We start from the raw sequence: 20150 nt of genomic DNA, 5'->3' as shown, positions 1-20150 counted from the left end.
AGGCCAGAAGAGGGCACCAGACCTCATTACAGATGGTTGTGAGCCACCATGTGGTTGCTGGGAATTGAACTCAGGACCTTTGGAAGAACAGGCAATGCTCTTAACCGCTGAGCCATCTCTCCAGCCCCCACGGTAGGGCAATCTTAAGCCCTCAAATGTGACATCAATATTGTGTGTATAGCGCTTAGCCATCTATTTACATGGATATGTGTAACACCATAATCAAGATCTAGACAGTGTTTGGAGAATACAGCTTAGGTGACAGAAAATCTGCTTAACATGGATGTTGGGTTCAATCCCTGGCACTACATACAACCAACAGGGCCAGGACCTAGAACCTGGTATAGCCTAGGAAAGACTCAGGCTGGTGGGAGAAAGCTGGTTTCTGGAGCAGATGGATACCCTTGTCTCCCCCTGGTCCCTGCTGAAGCCTGAGCCTATGAGGCCAGGGTTCAGTCGTCTGGAAGCCCCAGGAAAAACCACATTACAGGGCGACTTCTCTTACATGAGAAAGTCATAGCCTAGCTGTCTGCTTCCAAACTCCTTAACACACACACACACACACACACACACACACATTCACAAGTATGCTTTCTAAAATAGAATAAATTTTATCACAAATTTCAAATACAGAAGTACAAATGGCAAACATGAGCCTTGATCCCACCTATCTCACTGAAGTTCTCATAAAACCTATATAACAGGTATAGAAGATATTTTGCCCAAATTGCTCTAAAATGCCCAATATCAAGCACAGAAGTGCTTCGTGAGGTCATGCAAAGGGGCCTCCGTTCCAGCCCCAGACACTGAGACCCATTTTCTGTTGGTTTCGGGACCCTGGGGTATGCCCTGAGCACAGAGACTAGGGACATTGCCTCCATGGCCGAGAGCTTGAGAGGAATGTGGGAACCATCTTGCTAGGGAGGAAGCAGCCGAGCTGTGGTGTGAGGCAGCTTCTCCTTTTTCAACTTCATTTTGCTGAAGGCACACAGGCTTGACTCACATTTGGGGCCTTTCTAGACTTTGCTTTCAATGATTAGAGAAAAGAGAAGAAATTAACAGTGTCCCATCTTTTTCTTCTTTTTTTTGGCAGTGTGTGTGTGTGTGTGTGTGTGTGTGTGTGAGAGAGAGAGAGAGAGAGAGAGAGAGAGAGAGAGAGAGAGAGAGAAAGAGAGAGAGAGGCTGCCATGTAGTCCAGGCTGGCCTTTAAACTTGGTGTGTAGCCAAGGAAAGTCTTGAACTCCTGATTCTCCTGCCCCTACCTCACAAATGCTGGAATTGTAGGCATGTTGCTACCACCTGTAGTAAAGACACCCCATTTTTGTCCAGGGAAATGGCCAGGCCTCCTTGATGGTAGAACTCTTCCACTCAGCCACTCTTGGGAGCTGTCCCAAAGTAAACACATGTAGGCAGATGCCTGTGTATGTAAGGAAACATGCTACATATATCTGCATGAACAAGACTCCAAGCACTGGGGAAAGGACGTTTTTCGTGTGTGTTTGCTGCTTGTTAACCAAGTAGGTAATCGGGGTGCAGAAAGTTGGTAGAAAGTCTCTGTGTTGGTGGGCCAGAGAGGAATATTCCCTGATGACATCATCCTGGTGGCCCTGCTGGGGCCACTATAAGTGATAGTCATGTCAGAGGACAGGATCCTCTTCAAGCAAGGCAAAACTGGAACACGTGCACAGGGATGGCTACATGGGAGGGAAAAGCAATCCCAGTTACCCAGACCAGTGACCACCAAATGTGGGGCTGAGTCTGAGGGGGTTAAAGATGCAGATAGGACAGTTTCAGAGAATCCGGGTCAAAGTCAGCTCACCTTCGCATTGCCCTGTAAACGGAGGGACAGGAAAGTGAGGCGGACAGGAGGAAGTCGTCCTGGCATGACTGTGGTCCCATAATAACCAGCTCTCCTTCAGCCAGAACAGTGTCTTCCCATGTTCCTGTTGGCTCTCCATACTCTGTCCCTCGGGTGGAGAAACTGAGGCCAAAGATGGCTCAGACGTAACTTAGCTGGTCCTCTACATAGACTCAACTGACCCTGGTCATCACTGCGCTGGCTGACAACCCAGCAAGCAATAAAGTCACTTTCAGTCACTCATTCCATTCAGGACTTGAGGGAGGGTGTCCAGATGGGGTTTGGTTGCTGTGGAAGTTCAGCTAGAACCTCTAGGGATGAGTGGACCATAAATTCCCTCCTACAGGGTCAGAGGAGGCAAGGGCAGGCTGACAGACCTAGAGCTCCGGGGGCCATCTTCAGGGCAGAGACAAAGCCTTGGCAAGGCGGGTCCAGAACCAGGACTTGGTACAAGGGTTGGTATAGTCACAGATAGTGATGAACCGCAGGATACTGGGGAAGTCCTTCTTCATCGCCTTGTATTTGATGGGAATCAGCCGCTTCTGTTGGACACCTGGAGGCCAAACGGTGTGGTATTGGGACTAGGCCCCTGCCCTGTGGTGAGGCAGACCCTGTCTCCAAAGCAAGGGATAACACCAGTGCCCCACCAGCTAGGTACCCATAGTACACATCCATGACATAAAGAACGTGCAGGTACACTCACTCAGAGATCTGGCATGCTTTGGTCCTGCATTCTTGGTCTGGAATCTTAAGGCTATACCTCCCCTCCCCTCTCTGACCAAAGCAGGCTTAAATTTACCTGGAGAGAGGCTGAGAGCAAACTTGGTCTGGAAATCACACTCCTTGCTCTGTAAGTAATCATCAGAAACAACGACCACCATCCGGCGACACCTAAGGGAGAGCGGCAGAATGCAGGCATCGCGATGACTTCCTTCAGCTTACCCCCAGAAGCTAGCCTCTGCGAGGACCACAGTACCCAGGCTACCCAGTATAGAGTCCAGATGGCAGGGGAGTCCTAGCCTCTGGACCTCTGGACCTCACCCACCTGCCCACTGGGATGTCTCACCAACCTTTTCTCAATGAGTTCACTGGCAATGGACCAGACACAGGTGCCTGGCAGGACATCACGGTCGGACACACACAGCTTCAGCCGATAGTCTGTCTGTTCTAGCTGCCTGATCATCTCCTGCACAAACTCAATATCACTGGGGCAGTAGCAGATGAAGGCATCGAAAAGCTCTGGTGTTTGTCCTGAGGACAGGGGACAAGGGTAATGGTCAGCTGTCTGCAGGAAGGCTGGATGGAGCCCAACCTGAAGTCATCCATCAAGGGAACCGGGGCCTGCACCCATCCCGAAGTGATGTCTTACGTATGCCCTTCCCACCAGTGAAAAGATAACTCCCTCCCAGATGAAAGCTGGGTTAACTGTGAAGGAGGCAAGCCATTACGGTCTCAGAAGCACTCAGAGATAGGGCTGCTTTTATACCCATTTCTTGAATGGGGAAACCAAGACTCAGAAAGAAGGAGGGATTTGCTCAAGGTCCTAGGTCCGCCCGTCTGTATTGCAATATCCATGCTCTGTACGCATCCCGGGGCTGTGCCCACCTAGCCTACCCAGGGGAACAGCACTGGGCCCTCACCAAGCGGGTCGTCGAGAGTGGTGATGCCCTCCAGCTCCTTTGTTTGTGGGACACTGCTTTCCACTCTGGCCACCTGTAAGGGCTTCTCAGACTCCTGCATCTGCTGCTTCGTTATGTATTTCTTGCAGTCATTCTCTGTGGAGAAGAGATGGGGTGTAGAAGGCTCCCCAGTTGCCCAGGCTGCTGTACACACTCAGCACCTACACCCTGTCTGTGTTCCACTGGTCTCTTTGTTCCACAGGCTCTGGACCTTCTCTAGTAGTCACTGGAGCCATGGACAGATCTGACAAACAGGCCCTCCTGTCTGACTCTCCCAAACTGGGCATCTGGGAGGCCAACAAAGTACAGCTGGCACCTGCCTCTCACGCATCATCCCGCACGCATCCCGTTTCTAAGGCTCTTGAGAACGGCTCCAAATCTGACATCGTGCAGGGTGCAGGGCAGTGGGGGGGAGGGGGCTTGAACCCCGAAGGGCTCAGTTATCTGGTAAGTACTCAGTGAGGGTGGTGACCCCCCATCTAGCAAGGTACCTGTGGGCAGGGGCATTGTGTTGAGTGTCCATGAGAGACAGAAAGGGCTTTAGTCCTTCACCTGTTGCTCCTGATACTACTGGGATACTCCCAGGGAAGCAGATCTTGATTCCTGGCCGAGACTCATTCCACACCTTTCCCTAACTAGGGCTTTTGAACCCTCTCCCAATCCCTGTGCTGTCCTACATATTGACAGAAAATTCGACCATCTCTCCTTCCCTGCCCAGCACACCCCAGAAAAATGAAACAAGATTGATATGCCAAGACCAGCCTCCTCGACTATTGGCGCAAAGCCAGAAAGCACGCGTCCTCACCGATGTGGGGCAACAGCTCCCGCAGTATATCCTCACGGTCCAGCATGGCTAGCATCTCTAACAGCCTGCCGACCGTCGCGCCAGAGCGCCCCTGCCAGGCATCCAACAAACTGCCCGTGGGGTCAGGGCGCGTCTCCAGTTGTCGGATCTCCAAGTACTCGAAGCCCATCTCCTCCGCCAGCAAGGTCCAGTCGGCCGCCACCGGCATCCGGACGTTTAAGAATAGCGAGAGACGGCGCCGCACTCCCACGTTGAGCGCGGCCAAGGGTAGGGAGAACTTGGAGAAGTCCAGGGACACGGATCCCACTCGAGGGCCTCCTGCGGACATGGCGAGCCAGCCTGAGCTTCGGTGAGGTCCGGTCCGCTCGCCAGCCGAGCTTCCTACTTCCCCTAGGGTTCCTGCCAGCCCCGCCTTCCCTCACTTTCCGAGAAGCTCCGCCCTTTGCTAGAATCTGGAGTCCCTGGCCCAAGAGCGCAGTTGCGGTTCCCCGCCACTGCCCTCAGACCCTCGGAGTGTGCGTGTGTTTCGCGGGAGGGGGGGGGGGGCGGTGCGCGCGCGCGCATGAACCTAAACACGGGGCCTGAGCTCCACCCAACTCGTGTTTCTAACCTTTGCTCGTCTCCCCTTTGATGGTGTGAGAACCTGGGAAAAGGTCTCTGGCGTCGGTCTCGTGCCCTACAGACCTGTCCTGGTCGATCTGGTAGTGGTGCAACACATAGTGAGATGAATCCGTCTTGTTTAGGACATGAAGGAGTTACAGTCCTTATGTACAGTAACCTGTATTCTGGTAATGGGAAGGGAAGAGACAGACGTGACTTCGGAAGTGGCAAAGTGAAGCCTCGATTTGCCCTCAGCCATCTGGTGCAAGCGGTGAATGCCTTTTAAAGGGGTAGACCACAACCCTACCCGCGAGTTGGCATTTAGGGCATCCTGTCTTTTGGTATGAGGCAAATCCAGTTCTACCCTCCAGGGGTCTGCAAAAAACCACGAGGACCTGCCAACTTACTCTTTAATGCTGAAGGTACAGTCTAGACCTAGGAAAACTTGTTTTTGCTAATTCACTTAGTTAATCTATTTAGGTGTCAATGTCCAACTCAGGGTCTCCACTCCACCACCACCCCACCCCGTCTTAGTAGAATTCCTAGGGGAACGAGGACACTAATGACATCATCCCAAGCAGATGCAAACTAAGCTGAAGATGTGTGGAACACTCTACAGTTAGAACCTGCCTGCTTTTCCTCATATTTGTAAAATCGGTTCTCCATACCAACCAGGAAACAAAAATTGCTTTGTTTTTTGAGCAAGCATCTGTGACAGTCCAACCCCGTCGGGGCCGAACTAGGCGCTGCAACGTTAACTAAGTCCTCCGTTCTGGGTTTTGGGACGCCGGACAGAACAGAGCAAATTTTGATGGGAGACTCAGTGTTTTTTCTAGCTCGCCCAGCAAATGGAGAAGCCGTGTGCCGGGCTCCGCCTTCCCGCCTTTCGGGCTGCTGCGCGCTGAGCTCAGTGCTTTGGAGGAGGGGCTCCCTTGAGGCTGCGTTCATCTTAGGAAACCAAAAGTTTGGGGTACCTCCTTTCCGTGTGCAAAAGGTTGCGCAAACTTAAGTTTCCAGTTCGCGTTTCTGGGAGAGGCTTAAGGGTAACATTCTGATTGGCCTCCTTAGGATTGGTGGGCGGGGCTTTTAGTGGAAAGAGCAGCTCCGGACGAGGCTTGGGCGGGGCTCCGGGGAGGGATGGGTAGCTGGGCCGTGCCCTCAAGCAGACGCCCCTTAGTCTAACTGGTTGTGTCTAGGAGTGGGCGGGCCCCCTGGGAGCCCCACCCCATCACTCGCGATATTATTCTACCAGGGTTGTGTTCAACTTTTAGGCCTCACTAGGTAGAGGCTGTCCTGCGCCTGCGCCGGCGATCTCTTTTATTCTCCGAGCTCTGCACCCAGATCCAGGCAAATCTTCGTGACCCACCTCCGCGATGCATCGACTGCAGGTAGTGCTAGGACACCTGGCCGGCCGGCCCGAGTCGAGCTCCGCGCTGCAAGCCGCGCCCTGCTCCGCGGGCTTCCCGCAGGCTTCGGCCTCCGACGTGGTGGTGGTGCACGGACGGCGCACCCCCATCGGCCGTTCGGGCCGCGGCGGCTTCAAGGTGAGACCCCTCCGATGGGCGAGGGTCGCAGAAGGCGGCCAGTGCGATCTTGCCCGCTGGGCTACGGTGCCCGCAGAGTCCCCGGTGGGCATGCGGGAGCGGGGCTCACTGCCGCTGCGCTTCGCCCTGCAGGACACCACCCCGGACGAGCTTCTGTCGGCCGTGTTGACCGCGGTTCTCCAGGACGTGAACCTCAGACCTGAGCAGCTGGGAGACATCTCCGTGGGTGAGCTCACCTGCCAGGCCTGCGCCGGGTCCTCCTCGTCCTCCCTTCAGGGGCCTCCCCTTCTCACCGTGAACCCAGGTTTCACAGAGCAACACTTGACAGATTCCACTGATTCCAGTGGGATGGTGGCCTGTGCCCCACCACCTCCAAGCGCAGCAGCCAGCTGAGCGGCAGTGGAAAGCAGAATACGCTGTGGTAGATACTTTAAAGCATCGATTCTCAACCTGTGGGTCGCGACCCCTCCTAGAATCATCGGAAAACACAGATATTTACATTACACTTCATAACAGTAGCAAAATTACCGTTATGAAGTAGTAGCAAAATAACAGTGGGGAGTCACCACAACACGAGAAACTGTGTTAAAGGGTGGCAGCCTTCGAAAGGTTGAGAACCACTACTCTAAAGCCCAGATGTTTCTGGAGACTCCAGGAGGTGGGAGGCCACGGTTTTCCACCTACACCGACATTCCGTCTGTCAGACCGGCTACAGGTGTAGACAGGGTTCATCAGGCCCTGCCCTAACTCCTGTTCTTCCCTGAATTAGAACAACATTGTGTAGGACATGGTTCTATCCCGGGATGCCAGCCTGTTCCTCCTCCCACGGTGACACAGGGCTTGGGGGAGGACACTTGGGGAGGCTAGGCATTGCAGACTCGCTTCCTTCCCCTCACCTCCAGCCCTACTTCCCTCAGCTCAAGTCTTTGCACTCACGATATTATTCTACCATATTATTATTGCACTGTGCCTCGTACCCTAGAGGCTCTCTCCTGTTGCCAGGCCACCCGCCCACCTTGCTGATGTGGAGGAGCATGCCCTGGCAAACATGCTGGTGGCCCTCCAACGCTGGGCTGGTGGGTGATGGGCGGTTGATAGCTGGCTTCCCATTCCCTAGACTCTTAACTTCTATAGTTTCACATGAGCCTGGGAACATCCCGAAGTGATCCTGAAGAAATATCTGTACGCTGTCCTCTTTGGGACTCACAACTGAAAGTCAGGATGCAAAACTTGGTACTGAGTGCGGTTTCTATCTACAGGCAATGTACTTCAGCCAGGAGCTGGGGCCGTCATGGCACGCATCGGCCAATTTCTGAGGTAATCCTTCTACCTCTGGTGGGTGGGTGGGGGGATTCTAGCACCATTGACCAGTCTGTAGGTGACAGGTTATCAGGTTGGACACTAGATATCAAATCAATCAGAATCCTTGGACCCAACTTTTCTCCTACTTTGAGGGGTGTGTTACCTGGCCCACAGCCAGGACACCCAGGGCTTTGAGACTGGGGCAAAGGTGACCTGATTTTTCCCAAAGCCAACTTGTTGCTTAGCCTTTGGACATGTGGACTCTGTCTTCACATGTCAGGTAAATAATCCCATAACCACCTTGGTCTGTAACTTTGCTTCCATTCCTACGTGAGCTGCCTGAGGGGTCCAGGTGCAGTCCCTGATCAGAAGCTTGAGGATGGGGATGGCAATGGGGAGGGGAAGCCAGGAGGAGCCCCCTGGCCATCTTCCAGTTGGGGAAGCAGTAGTTAATTACTTCCATGTGTAGATTGAAAATCACCCTCCCTCAGGTGGATGAGACATAAAAGCCACACTGGTCAGTGTGAGAGTAGGGCAGGAAACAGACCCTCTAGAGACTAGAAGGGTCAGACTTAGACTGGGTCGAAGGCCTTCCCATCCCTCTGGTAACTTTCCATTCTCACCGCTTCCCTGCTTGCTCACTTTGACTGTCCCTCCTTCATCTACCCTGTCTGCCTCCTGTATGCACCACTCTGCCCATTCTGTCCCCTTCTGTCCCAGGGCAGCCAACCCCTGCCCAAATATCTTTGGAGACTGGCTCTCAAGTGTCAAAAGAGTGGCCTTCTTGTCCGGTGGGTTGCTGTGTGCCTCCCTGTGCTATGGCTTTGCCATCTGGCCCTGTAATTTGCATCTTTGACAGTGGATTAGTTTTTTTTTTCTGCATTTTGGTTGGACATCCTCTGGGACACAGTACTGCTGGTGTCTTAAACTCCTCAACACAGTACCTTGTGCTCAGTACAAATTATTTGTTGAAAACGTGGTGCCTTGCGGGAAGGGATTTGATGAATGGGTAATTTGAAACTAAGAATGTATCAAGCCTGAAAAGCTGTCAGTGAGAGCCTGGCCTGAGAGTTTCCAAGCCCGACTGTACAGCAGGAGCAGCAAGATTCTCAAGTAACTTCCCAAGCTCGTCTAAGGAGGTGCTAGAAATGAGGCTTTTGTACTGTTGGCCAAGATGGGTTATCTACCCAGAGGGGCAGCCGAGGTCGCTGCCAGAGCTGATCCGAGTGCCGGAACCCGAGGAGTGCCTGGTACAAATATGCCGGAAGCACTCTTCATCCGGGCAAGAGCAGATTATCAGAGAACACACACAGGCACACAGGTGTGTGAGTGTTGGTGAGTGAGGCCAGGTGGCAGAAATGGTGGGAGGCCTTGTCTGTGAGACCTTGCTCCAAGGCTGGTGGTCTGCCTCTGTGTGGGCAAAAGCAATGGCTGCTTTCCTTTGTGAAGTCGTCAGCAGGCGAGGAAGAATGCCTGTGGCCCAAACAAGCGTCCCCTGCCTGGGTTTAGAATCACAAGGTAGCAGGATATGTGCTTGGGGACCCTGGTTGCTAGTGGCGATAGTGACTGGGTTTGCCATGTGGTTGATCCCTCCTTTACATATGTCTACCCTGGTGGGGACACGGATAGCTGTTATCCCTCCATGCACACTGCTATGCACCGTAACGGAGCCCTGGAGCCTCATGGGGCCTGTTTTCTATGAGGCTGTGGCATGCTCAGGGCTGGCTACACGTCCAAGGCTGACTGCCATCTCCCCTTCTGTTTCAGTGGCATTCCAGAGACTGTCCCATTGTCTACCGTCAACAGACAGTGTTCATCAGGGCTGCAGGCAGTGGCCAACATCGCTGGTGAGTTGTGACTGCCAGGGGCCCATGAGCTTGCCCGGGGTTTTTGTTTTGTTGTGTTTGAAATAGGTTTTCCCTGTGAGGCTGTCCCGGAACTCGGAGATCCTCCTGCATCTGCCTGAGTACTAAGATTAAAAATGTGCACCATCACTATTGGCTCTGACCTTGGTTCTTGACCCCAGGGACTCTAGGCAGAGAGGAGTGGAGGAATACCCACTGTCAGACCCCAAGCCTTTCTGAGTGCTCCTGGGTCTTCTGTGAGGCTTTGGCGAATGTACCCCGAGAGCAGGGAGGGAACGGGCTGTGCTGCTCAGGGCAGGTCCACTCCGGTCAGGATGGTTATGAAGTGCTTTTGTTGCAGGTGGCATCAGAAATGGGTCTTATGACATTGGCATGGCCTGTGGGTAAGATGGTCTTCCTGCTGGACCTTATTAACCAATATAATAATCAAACTAATTTTCCTCTCCTCGATTCTGAGGGGCCATGATTCTCCTGCCCACCATGGCAGCTGGCTAGGTTGGGCTCCCAGAAATGTGCCCAGGAGTGACCCAAGCTCTGGGCTGCTCGGGAATGGCCCAGTCTCAGCACCAGCCATAGAGAGACTTGGTCTAAGGTAGCCTGGGAATCCGCCAGAGTTGAAAACGTGGTCGAGCACGCTGAGAGAGGGCTACACTTGAGAATGCCTTCAGTGTATTCTTCGTGCCTGCTGAGAGAGGAATATCAGCTTTGGTCCCCTGAACCCAGAGACCCAGAGAGCAGAGCACAGTGGCTCATCCTGTCCATCCTGGCTAGAAGGAGACGGACAAGAGGATCTTAGGTTAGAAGCCAGCCTAGAGCCAAGCACAGCTTTTATTGTATGACTGCTTTTCTCTTCTACCCATTCTCTTGTCACCAACCTGGCACTCGGGCTACAACTGGGTGCTGAGGGGCAGATTGTTGGCTATCTGTTCTCTGTCACCACCTAGACTACAGTTTTACTTCTGCCCGTGGAAATTAACTTGGAAGTGGTTCCAAGGGAGGGCAGCGTCTAGGGCCTAGACTGGGGGTGTCTGAAGCTGGAAAGACATCTAGGGGACGCCTTGGCATGGCCTGGGCCAGCAGCCTTTCCTATTCTCTGTGCAGTGTTTTTTGTTAGGAAGCATAGCTGGCCAATGGTCAGGTCTTAGCTGCCCTTCACTTGGTCATCCTAACCTGGGTGTCAGTAGGATAACAGCCAAAGTCCACAGAGACCATGGTGGGCAAGGGTCACAGCCAGCCTGCCTTTTGCTGTCCTTTATGTTTGTCATAATGAGGACAGAAGATTTGGTGAGTTGAGGGAAAGACTGGGATTCTAGTCCCAGTCAGTTCGAGGACCCTAGCAGTGGAGACAAAGTGGGTGGTCCTGACCATCCCCTAGCCTTTGAGAGGGCAGCTTGTCCCGGGCCTCCTAGCTGAGGGTTATCCTCTAGCCTTTGAGAGGGCAGCTTGTCCAGGACCTCCTAGTTGAGGGTTATCTTTGGGGCCAGACTGCCTGGTTATGGCCCAGATTGGACAGCTGTGGGCAAATCCCAACCCACTCAGACCTTGCTGTTGTCATCTTTACGAGGGGACACCGATTCGGCTCTGGGAGGTTGCCAGAGGACCAGCTAACCCCGTGGGGTCTGTGTCATGTGGTGTCACTGTTTGGGAAGAGTTTGAGCTAATGACCAGGGAAGGACAAACACTCAGCTAAGGCCATCTGCTATCATTGTGAAGCTTCATCCCCTCACCCCTTTTCTGAGCCCTGTACACCTAATCCCTGTCCATCCTCCCTGTCTACTCCAGCCAGGTCTCCCTTTGATTGGCACTAACCTAAGGAATTCCCCCCCTTCCCCCTTTGACTTGGAAGCTACAGAGAGCTTGACCTAACTCGGGGCATATGCCTTGAGCTAAGGGGTGGGGGTGGGTACCAGGCGGGAACCCTGGGGGCTGCCAGTTTCCTGCCTCACTGGCCGTGGCCCTGGGAGTGGGTCTAAAGCAGTGACTAGGCTTGAGGGAGAGAGGCTCAGCTGCTCTGTAAGCTCCACCTGCCTCATGGGCTATCATCTGCTTTCCTCGGGCTTCCTAGACAGCTTACCACACTCCCCGAACTGCCTGAAATCCGCCCAGAAATTGCCATTCAGCTGGCCCTCCCTGGGGCTTCCTACTAGGGCTAAGACCCACTCCGTCTCCTCAGGGTGGAGTCCATGTCCCTGTCCGAGAGAGGGAACCCTGGGAACATTTCTTCACGCCTGCTGGAGAACGAGAAGGCCAGGGACTGCCTGATTCCTATGGGGTGAGTGTCCACAGGGGTGTGTGTGTGTGTGTGTGTGTGTGTGTGTGTGTGCGTGTGTGCGTGTGCGCACGCCCACTCACTGTTCTGCCTGCCCTTGACCAGACACCAGGGTTTTCTCCTCTGTGGCTGGCAGTACTTAACTTTGTCTTCTTCCTCTGGGTATCATATATTCCATGGAAACTGGGTAAGGGATCAACACTGCTCTTGACTTCCCTTTCCTGAGACTTGCCTTCCCCTCACCCACCCAACACACACACACACACACACACACACACACACGCACACACACACACACCACATGTCCTCTCTGATTACACGAGTTTCCACCAAATGTAGCTCATCCTGCATTTCCCTGTCTGAGGCAGTGGTAGCAGGCCTCAAAGCCCCGGAGGCCTCGAGAGATGAGAACACGGGCAATTCGGGTTCCGACGCATGCCTGGGGGGGACTCGGGCCTGTGAGATGCAGTTTGTGGAGTCTATTCCATCTCTCTGGTGCTTTCGTACGGCAACCATATCTGTGAGCTCTCCGTCGTGTGTCCAGGGCAAAGGATTCTGGGGAGGCTGGCCATGTAAGGACTCCAAACTGACCTGGCTGTGTCTACATCCTGTGTTTCCAAGAGTAGCCTGGAAGCCATAGGTAAACTGAGGCCAGGTAGTACCCCCAACATCCCTCCTGCCCTTGTCTTATGGGCTGAGGCAACTCACCTGGGGGACAGTTCCTTTCGTAGAATCCACATTTAGGCTGCTCTACCTTTTAAGAGGGTGTCTTTGAAGTGTGAACCTGTGAGCATCTGTTGACATGGGTGATCAATATCAGTGATTGGCCAGGAGTAGCTGGAGCATGGACTGGAGACTCTGGCCTGGATGCCCAGAGGTGCAAGCACAGGCCTTTAGTATGGCCCTGGCCCTCAGGCCAGCAGACCCACAGTCTCCTGTTTTGCTGTTTGTTTCTAGGATAACCTCAGAGAATGTGGCTGAGCGGTTTGGCATTTCACGGCAGAAGCAGGATGCCTTTGCTCTGGCCTCCCAGCAGAAGTGAGTGCGTCTGGGGTGGGCTATTGATAGGACTTGAGAGTAGGTCATGGGGCTAACCTAGTAGTTTCAGGTAGAGCTTTCCCAAGGGACAAGACTCATATCTCTAGCTGGGAGGCTGCAGTGGCCAGCATCATGGTGAGTTGGGCTAGGGCACTGCCTTTCCAAATTATGGAATAGGCCTGAGTGTGGGGAGGTGACCTCAGGCAAAGCGGGGCTGCCATCAGAGAAATACAAAGCCTTAGACCTCTGGACAGGCTAGGTTGATCAACCCAACTGCACAAAGAAGAGAAAGCAAAGAAACACATAGTGTCTGGGCCAGACGGCCTCCTCAAGCAGGGGTCTTAGTGGAGACAAGAGAAGCAGTGAGAAGTCTGTGGTCCAGCTACCTGAACTCATTGAAACAGAATGCCAAGGTGAAAGGGGAAAACTGATTCCCCAGTATAGACAGAGGCTGTTTGTTCGTTTCCTAGCTGCCTAGACCCGAAATAATCACACAGAAACTGTGTTAATTAAAAACTGCTTGGCCTACTAGCTCAGTCTTCTTATTAACTAGCTCTTACATCTTAACCTGTTTGTATTATTTTGTGTTTTACCACAGGCTCGTGGTTTACCAGTAAGGTTAATAATAGAAATGGTTTAATTTAAGATGTAAGAGTTAGTTAATAAGAAGCCTGAGCTAGTAGGCCAAGCAGTGTTTTAATTAACACAGTTTCTGTGTGATTATTTCGGGTCTGGACAGCCGGGAAAAGAACAGAAGGCCTCCACCTACACCCCAGAGTTGACCTCTGACCACTACATGCATGCTATGGTGTATGTATGTGTGCACGCTCACACACAAATTAAGTTTCATTTTAACTCCTTGCTCCGCTTTGAGATAGGGATTAGATCTGATCTAGAGCTGTGGGGCAGATGAAGAAGAGCTTATGGATGACCTTAGGCTTGCTGTCCCTACCAAGAAGGAGGTGAGGGTCCTGAGGAATTCCTTCCAATCAGAGCTCCCCAAGGACCACGTATATTCCCAGACTTCAGCCCCTGAGGTATATGTTCTCCTGTACTTTTTGGCAAAAGCTAGGGACAGACAAGAAGGGAGCTTATACATGCCTGTATCTCACTGTCCATGGTGCTGGCAGGGCTGCAAGAGCCCAGAGCAGGGGCTGTTTCCGAGCTGAGATCGTGCCTGTGACAACCACAGTCCTTGATGACAAGGGCAACAAGAAAACCATCACGGTGTCCCAGGATGAGGGCGTCCGTCCCAGCACCACCATGGAGGGCCTGGCCAAGCTGAAGCCGGCCTTCAAGGATGGAGGCTCTACCACAGCTGGTGAGTGTGGGCCGGGAACAGGGCTGATGGAGCTGACCAGGCCCCTTGGCAAGGTGATGGTGGAGGGCTGGCTCTCTTCAGCTCAGTCTGAGGCCTCCTCACCCCACTCTTCCTCCCCTAGGAAACTCCAGTCAGGTGAGTGATGGAGCAGCTGCCGTCCTGCTGGCCCGGAGGTCCAAGGCTGAAGAACTGGGCCTTCCCATCCTTGGGGTTCTGAGGTCCTATGCAGTGGTCGGCGTCCCTCCTGACATCATGGGCATCGGTCCTGCCTATGCCATCCCTGCAGCTTTGCAGAAAGCAGGTGAGCGGCCCCTTCTCATCCTGTACCTGGACCCCTCGTTACCTGTATCTGGGACTGGGGTGTGCTGGGTTTGACCTGCGGGTGCTCTGGAATGGAGGTGGGTCAGGCTAGCGCCCCACAGTCAAGGCCTCCCTACCCTACCATTGGGACCCACACGCCTGGCACACAGTGGACCACGAGAGCTGTGCTTGGGGTGGAGCCTAGAGGAAATCCAGAGTCCCGCCATGGCTGTCAGCTCTGCTCTGTATCTTGTCTGCAGGGCTGACTGTGAATGACATAGACGTCTTTGAGATCAATGAGGCCTTTGCCAGTCAGGTGAGCCTGGGTGTCATGGTGGGATCAATTGGGCCCACCAATTGATCAGATTGGTGGTTCAGAGCAGATGGAGGCTCCAGCCATTGCTCTGGCTCCTTCCAGGCCCTCTACTGTGTGGAGAAGCTGGGAATTCCTGCCGAGAAGGTGAACCCCCTGGGGGGTGCAATAGCCCTGGGCCACCCCCTGGGCTGCACCGGTGCTAGGCAGGTCGTCACGCTGCTCAATGAACTGAAGCGCCGTGGGAAACGGTAAGGCTGCTCCTTGTGGAGTGGTGTAGGGGGGGTGTTGGAGCTGGGGTGTCTGATGGCTGGGGCCTGGGGAGGTGAGCATGCCTGCGCGTGCACATGCGCACGCGCACACACACAAACACAAACACACACACATTCTGAAGTAGGGATGGAAGGGCGAGACCTGCCTTCCTGGTGGCTTGCTTAAAAGGCAGCACAACCTGTGGAAAGTGTCTGCCACCTGGCTGTGTGTGTCTGTCCACGGCTCAGTTCCCACAGATCTGCTCTGCTCATCTGTCCGTGAGCCCTTGTTGCTGCAGCTCTGCCTTGTGAGGGCACTTCTTGGGCCGGCTCTGCGCATCTAACGCAGGTTCTTTCCCCAGGGCTTATGGAGTGGTGTCCATGTGCATCGGGACAGGGATGGGGGCCGCTGCTGTCTTTGAATACCCTGGGTACTGAAGCCCTGACTGCAGGCACTGCCCAGAGAGTCCTACAGTGGTGGCCAGAGGGGGACTCTACGGAAGCCATCTGCACGGGACACTGAGCACTGGATGGTGTATCACAGCACTTTAATCTAGATAATGTGATCTTCGTGGCACAAAGAGGGACTGCCCTGTCAAGGTCCCCAAGCTATGCCGAAGTGAGCATGGAACACCGAGGCTGCAAAAGCATTGTGGACGTCTGAGGGACGGTGCCTCCCTTGAGGCAGGATGGACATAATAAATCTATGTTGTCTCATTTTAGTGACTCTCATTTCCTCCAGGGACCATTCTGTGTGATTTGCATCATAATTAAGAGCTGTGGTCTCCCTAGTGATCTAGTTATGTGCAAGTTCCGGAGACCTGTCATTGCGGGACCTCAGCTGACACCCTTGCCCTAGAAGAGTCTCCCTCATCCCAGAAACGATCCCAGCCCTCAGCCGCTGTCCTGCTGCCCATCTAGTCTGGATCATGTTGAATTCTCTAACTGCGGCTGAGGCTGTTGCTGGATGCCTTCGAGCTGCTAAGGCGCCATGTATAGGAAGGCTGCATCATCCAATGTCCTCTGCCCCGCGGCTAAAGCCAGCAGACCTCCACCACCTGGGCTCAGGGTAGCCCGCTGCTCCTGGGAATAGGTGGTGGGGATAGGTGAAGTTAGGCAGCCCCAGCCAGTGCCCAGGTCCTGTGGGCGGTGCCCCAGAAGCCCATGGCAGCTTTTACCTGTCAGCGAAGAAAACCTGCAAGACTGGAGAACTCCTAGGTGTGCCTCACGGCCTTAGCTTCCATGTCCTGCACGGAGAAAAAAAGCATTCGTGGGCACAGACTGCTCCATGTGTTGTCCTCAGACCAGTCGTGCCTCACAGATGTTGCGGATGCCAGCAATTCAGGGCAAGGCAACCGGGGACTGGAGGACTGGCAGACTCCGGAAGTGCCAGGTACTCAATCACCTTCCTAGGTGTCTTATTCGGTCCCACCCAGGAGCAGTGGACCCGTGTGAAGGCGGAACGTACCCACTTACATGATCCGGTTGCTCCAGCAGCCACTGAAGTTTGGTAGACCTCCTGGGTTTGCTGCTCATTCACGAGGCAGGTTCTGAGGTGTACCCGCTGGCGGAGAGCTGCAGTGCTGACACAGACAGAAAGCCCACAGGGGCACCAACAGGGGCACTCCTGGGAGCACAAGGCTATGACTCTGGGATGAAGCATCTTTCCTGGGGTGGGCTTGTGAGCTGGGGTCCCTGGGACAGGGCAGGGCCAAGGAGAGCAAATGGCAGGAAGTTGACATTGCCACCAAAGTCAGAGATCCATGTGGCATTCTGCAGGGAGGTGGGTCAGAGGGCACCTGCTGCTAGGCTCCAGTGGAGCTGACAGCGCTCTGCTCCTAGGCTGGCAGTTCAGTCAGCATCTGACCTTCACCCTCTGCCTCCTCCCTTCCGTGGAGCTGTCACGTGAACTTTCCTAGTGAGACATGAACAAATAGCTCTTCCTCCGGATAGAGAGCCAACGAGGGATCAAAGCTGACTCCACTCAAGTCCAGCTTAATGAACCAAAGAGTTTTGTTTGTTTGTTTGTTTGTTTTAAATCAGGGCTTCCTTACAAGAGCATGGGCAGCTTGTGATTGGTCACACCACCAAAGAAAATGTCCTTCCGCCCCTCACTAGAAATGGCTAACCCTTTCTTATCCTCAAGAGAGGGATGCCATGTGTCATGAGCCTTCTCTCCCCTCTAAAATGGAATGTTAATGTTAATCTTGTGTAGCTCTCTGGAGCCACAACTGCTGAGTGTCCAGGAGGCCAGCAGCCTGGAAGACGGAGTTCCACAGCGGTGCTGAGGCTCACCCCTTGGCTCCTTAGGCACTGGACTGTGGGGCAGTTTCTCCGATCTCAGGCACCCAGTAGTCCCCTGTGCTCCCTTGGCCTCAGCTGCTGCCCAGGAACCTGCTAGCATGCTCCACTTCTGCTTCTGTTCTCTGGCATTTCCCTGGCTCTGTCCTTCAAGCCAGGCACTCTGACTAACTAACTCAGCTCCATACCGACCTGCCGATGAAGCTCACCCTGGAGCTCAACAGGCCTGGAACAGAACATCCCTCCCAGCTGTCTTGAGGAGCTCGCTATCCCCACCCCCTCCCATCAGGCCGTCCTCTGATTTCCCTTTAGTATACTAGACACAGGCTTCATCTTCAATCTCAAGGGAGAATGGTTGACTTGCCACCCTCAAGGCAAGGCCAGCCTGGGAACAGCCCGGCCAGGTGCTGTCCTCCTCCCTGCCTCCCTGCGGGACACTCCAGGAGCAGACCCCTGAGCAAACGCCATCTCTCAGTCTGTAGAATGTCCACTCTGGTAAGCCTGGAGCTTCCGGTAGGACAGTAGATGGCTGTTGAAGGCAAGCTCCCTCTGAAGCTGCCCCCTGCTTTCCCACTGGTGGCTGCTGCAGGTCCAGGGATATCCTGTTTGGCCCTCCGTGGGGCAGTCTCTCCAGCTGGACTGGCCCAGCCGTCCAGCACACGGCTCAGTAGTGCCCCCACTTTGTGCATTTGGTCTCCACGCACCTGCTCTGGTCAGGGCAAGAAGACAGATTTCCCTGCCCTCAGGAGCTGGAGGCCTGAGGGGACAGAGCACAAGAAAACTGGGTGGAGGAGAGACTGTTTTTATCCTGAGGATGTGAGGGGCCTGCTAGGGTCTGAAACGGGACATCCAAGGCAGTTTTTCCTCCCACAGTGCCTCTGGACTGAGAACAGCAGACCAGGGTGCACTCAGGCCAAACAGGGTAGGACGCAGGCCAAAGCAGACACTGAACCGCATCTCCCTCTAGAGTGCTGGGACTGCAGGCCTCCACTCATGGCCCAAACCTCTAGTTATCAAGAGGAAAGATTTAAGTCAGGCAGAGCGGTGCGAGCCTGTAAGCCCAGCACTTGCAAAGTGAGGCAGAGGCTGGAGAGAACAACCTCGCTGAAGGTTGTTCTCAACTCCCTAGACTTTGGGGTAAGCCTGAGCTACAGGGAATTCTGTCTATGGGAATGAAGGACACCAGGGGAACACAGTCCTCTAAGTCAATATGATCGGTACACACATGAGTTCACAGACTGAGGTAACATGCACAGGCATGCACAGGCCTGCCAGATGGGGTCTTAGAGCTGAAAGAATTGGGCACACGCCCCCATCCCTAACCCAGAAGGCATCTTCAATTGATAGCCACATGCAAATGAAGTTTAAGGATTTTTGTTTGTTTGTTTTTGTTTGTTTGTTTTTGTTTTTGTTTTGTTTTGTTTTTTGATTCAGAGCTTCTTGGTGTAGCTGTAGCTGTCCTGGAACTCTGTAGACCAGACTGACCTCAAACTCAGAAATCCACCTGCCTCTGCCTCTCAAGTGCTAGGATTAAAGGCATGGGCCACCACTGGCCCAGCAAGCTATTCCTAAGGGTAGTCTGCATGCCCAGCAGATGGCCAACAGAAAATGAACTAACTCTACTGCTTCTTTGGAGGTTCCTTGTCACATAAGGTCATGTCAGGGCTTTAAAAATAAAAAGGAAAATTATATATATATATATATATATATGAAATAAGAAAAAAATCTGTATCTTTTTTACCCTACAGGCTCTTTGTGTATATATCATGGCTCCCAGTTTAGAGAGTTTATGGGATTTCTGAGTGTGCAGTGAGTGGATCTCTGTCTGTGCCTGTATCTCTCTCTGCGTCTGTATCTCTGCGTCTGTATCTCTGCGTCTGTATCTCTGTGTCTGTATTTCTTGTGCCTTTTCTCAGGTTCTTTTCCTTCCGTTTGTTTTGTCCTATTTTGGCATGTTAATTTTTTCTTTATCTTATTATATTTTATTATTTATGTTTTATTATTATTCCTTAGCAGCCTGTTTGTTTTCTAATGAGACAGAAAGTGGGTAGATCCGGGGGGAGGGAGGGCAGGAGGAACTGGGAAGAACGGAGGGAGGGAAGACTGTAATGAAGATAATATTGCAGGGGGGGGGGTGGCGGCAGTGGCGCACGCCTTTAATCCCAGCACTTGGGAGGCAGAGGCAGGCGGATCTCTGTGAGTTGAAGGCCAGTCTGGTGTACAACAACTAGTTCCAGCACAACTAAGGCTGTTACACAGGGAAAATCCTGTCTCGGAAAACAAACAACAAAAAACATATTATGTGAGAAAAAAATCTTATTTTCAATTAAGGAAAAAATAGAGATCCCATCTCATAAAGGGAAGGATTTAAGAGTTCTAATCAGGGACTGGAGAGATGGATCAGCCATTGAAAGTGCAACTGACTCCTGTAGAGGACTGCCTGTCCTGCCAGCCTCTGTGGACCCCACGGGCGTCTGCACTCCGTCTCCATGCACAGATGCACATGCACATAAATTCTATTTTTATTTATTATTTTATTTATTAATTTTTAAATAATTAAAAAATGTTTCTTTTAAAAGTTCCAATAAAAAAAATCCCAGACAATCGGATTATAATCTCAACCCTTAGGAGGCTGAGGCAGGCAGATCACTGTGAGTTGGAGGTCTATATAATTCTAGGCCAGCATGGTCTGAAGCATGAGACA

General features: G+C 53.0%; 2 protein-coding genes and 1 long non-coding RNA gene across 4 annotated transcripts; 1 reads left to right on the top strand and 2 right to left on the bottom strand.

Moving 5' to 3' along the window:
* Positions 1-588: 588 nt before the first annotated feature.
* Myd88 (MYD88 innate immune signal transduction adaptor) lies at positions 589-4852 on the bottom strand. 2 transcript variants are annotated; one of them, XM_048424272.3, is made up of 6 exons: positions 4343-4852; positions 3499-3633; positions 2929-3109; positions 2658-2749; positions 2236-2411; positions 589-1831 (listed from the first exon to the last, which is right to left on the bottom strand). In XM_048424272.3, exons 1-5 carry the CDS (start codon positions 4668-4670, stop codon positions 2257-2259), a joined length of 891 nt encoding a protein of 296 aa, XP_048280229.1. In that variant the 5' UTR covers positions 4671-4852; the 3' UTR covers positions 589-1831; positions 2236-2256. The 2 variants fall into 2 exon arrangements, with proteins under 2 accessions (XP_048280229.1, XP_048280227.1); XM_048424270.3 differs by having other exon boundaries at positions 589-2411; positions 4343-4850.
* Positions 4853-6176: 1324 nt separating this feature from the next.
* LOC125393663 (3-ketoacyl-CoA thiolase B, peroxisomal) lies at positions 6177-15864 on the top strand. Its single transcript, XM_087905166.1, has 12 exons — positions 6177-6486; positions 6619-6712; positions 7746-7803; positions 9556-9635; positions 9994-10036; positions 11827-11925; positions 12880-12960; positions 14091-14281; positions 14403-14582; positions 14842-14897; positions 15000-15145; positions 15508-15864. Exons 1-12 carry the CDS (start codon positions 6316-6318, stop codon positions 15581-15583), a joined length of 1275 nt encoding a protein of 424 aa, XP_087761292.1. The 5' UTR covers positions 6177-6315; the 3' UTR covers positions 15584-15864.
* LOC148122194 (uncharacterized) lies at positions 15673-16489 on the bottom strand. The gene is made up of 2 exons (XR_015737651.1): positions 16324-16489; positions 15673-16228 (listed from the first exon to the last, which is right to left on the bottom strand). It is a non-coding gene; the product is annotated as an uncharacterized LOC148122194 (long non-coding RNA).
* Between the last annotated feature and the right edge of the window lie 3661 nt (positions 16490-20150).

The sequence above is a fragment of the Myodes glareolus genome, chromosome 4, assembly GCF_982192425.1.
Source record: "Myodes glareolus chromosome 4, mMyoGla1.1, whole genome shotgun sequence".
Taxonomy (NCBI): domain Eukaryota; kingdom Metazoa; phylum Chordata; class Mammalia; order Rodentia; family Cricetidae; genus Myodes; species Myodes glareolus.
The sequence above is the reverse complement of the archived record's forward strand: the minus strand, read 5'-3'. Positions and strand labels throughout refer to the sequence as shown.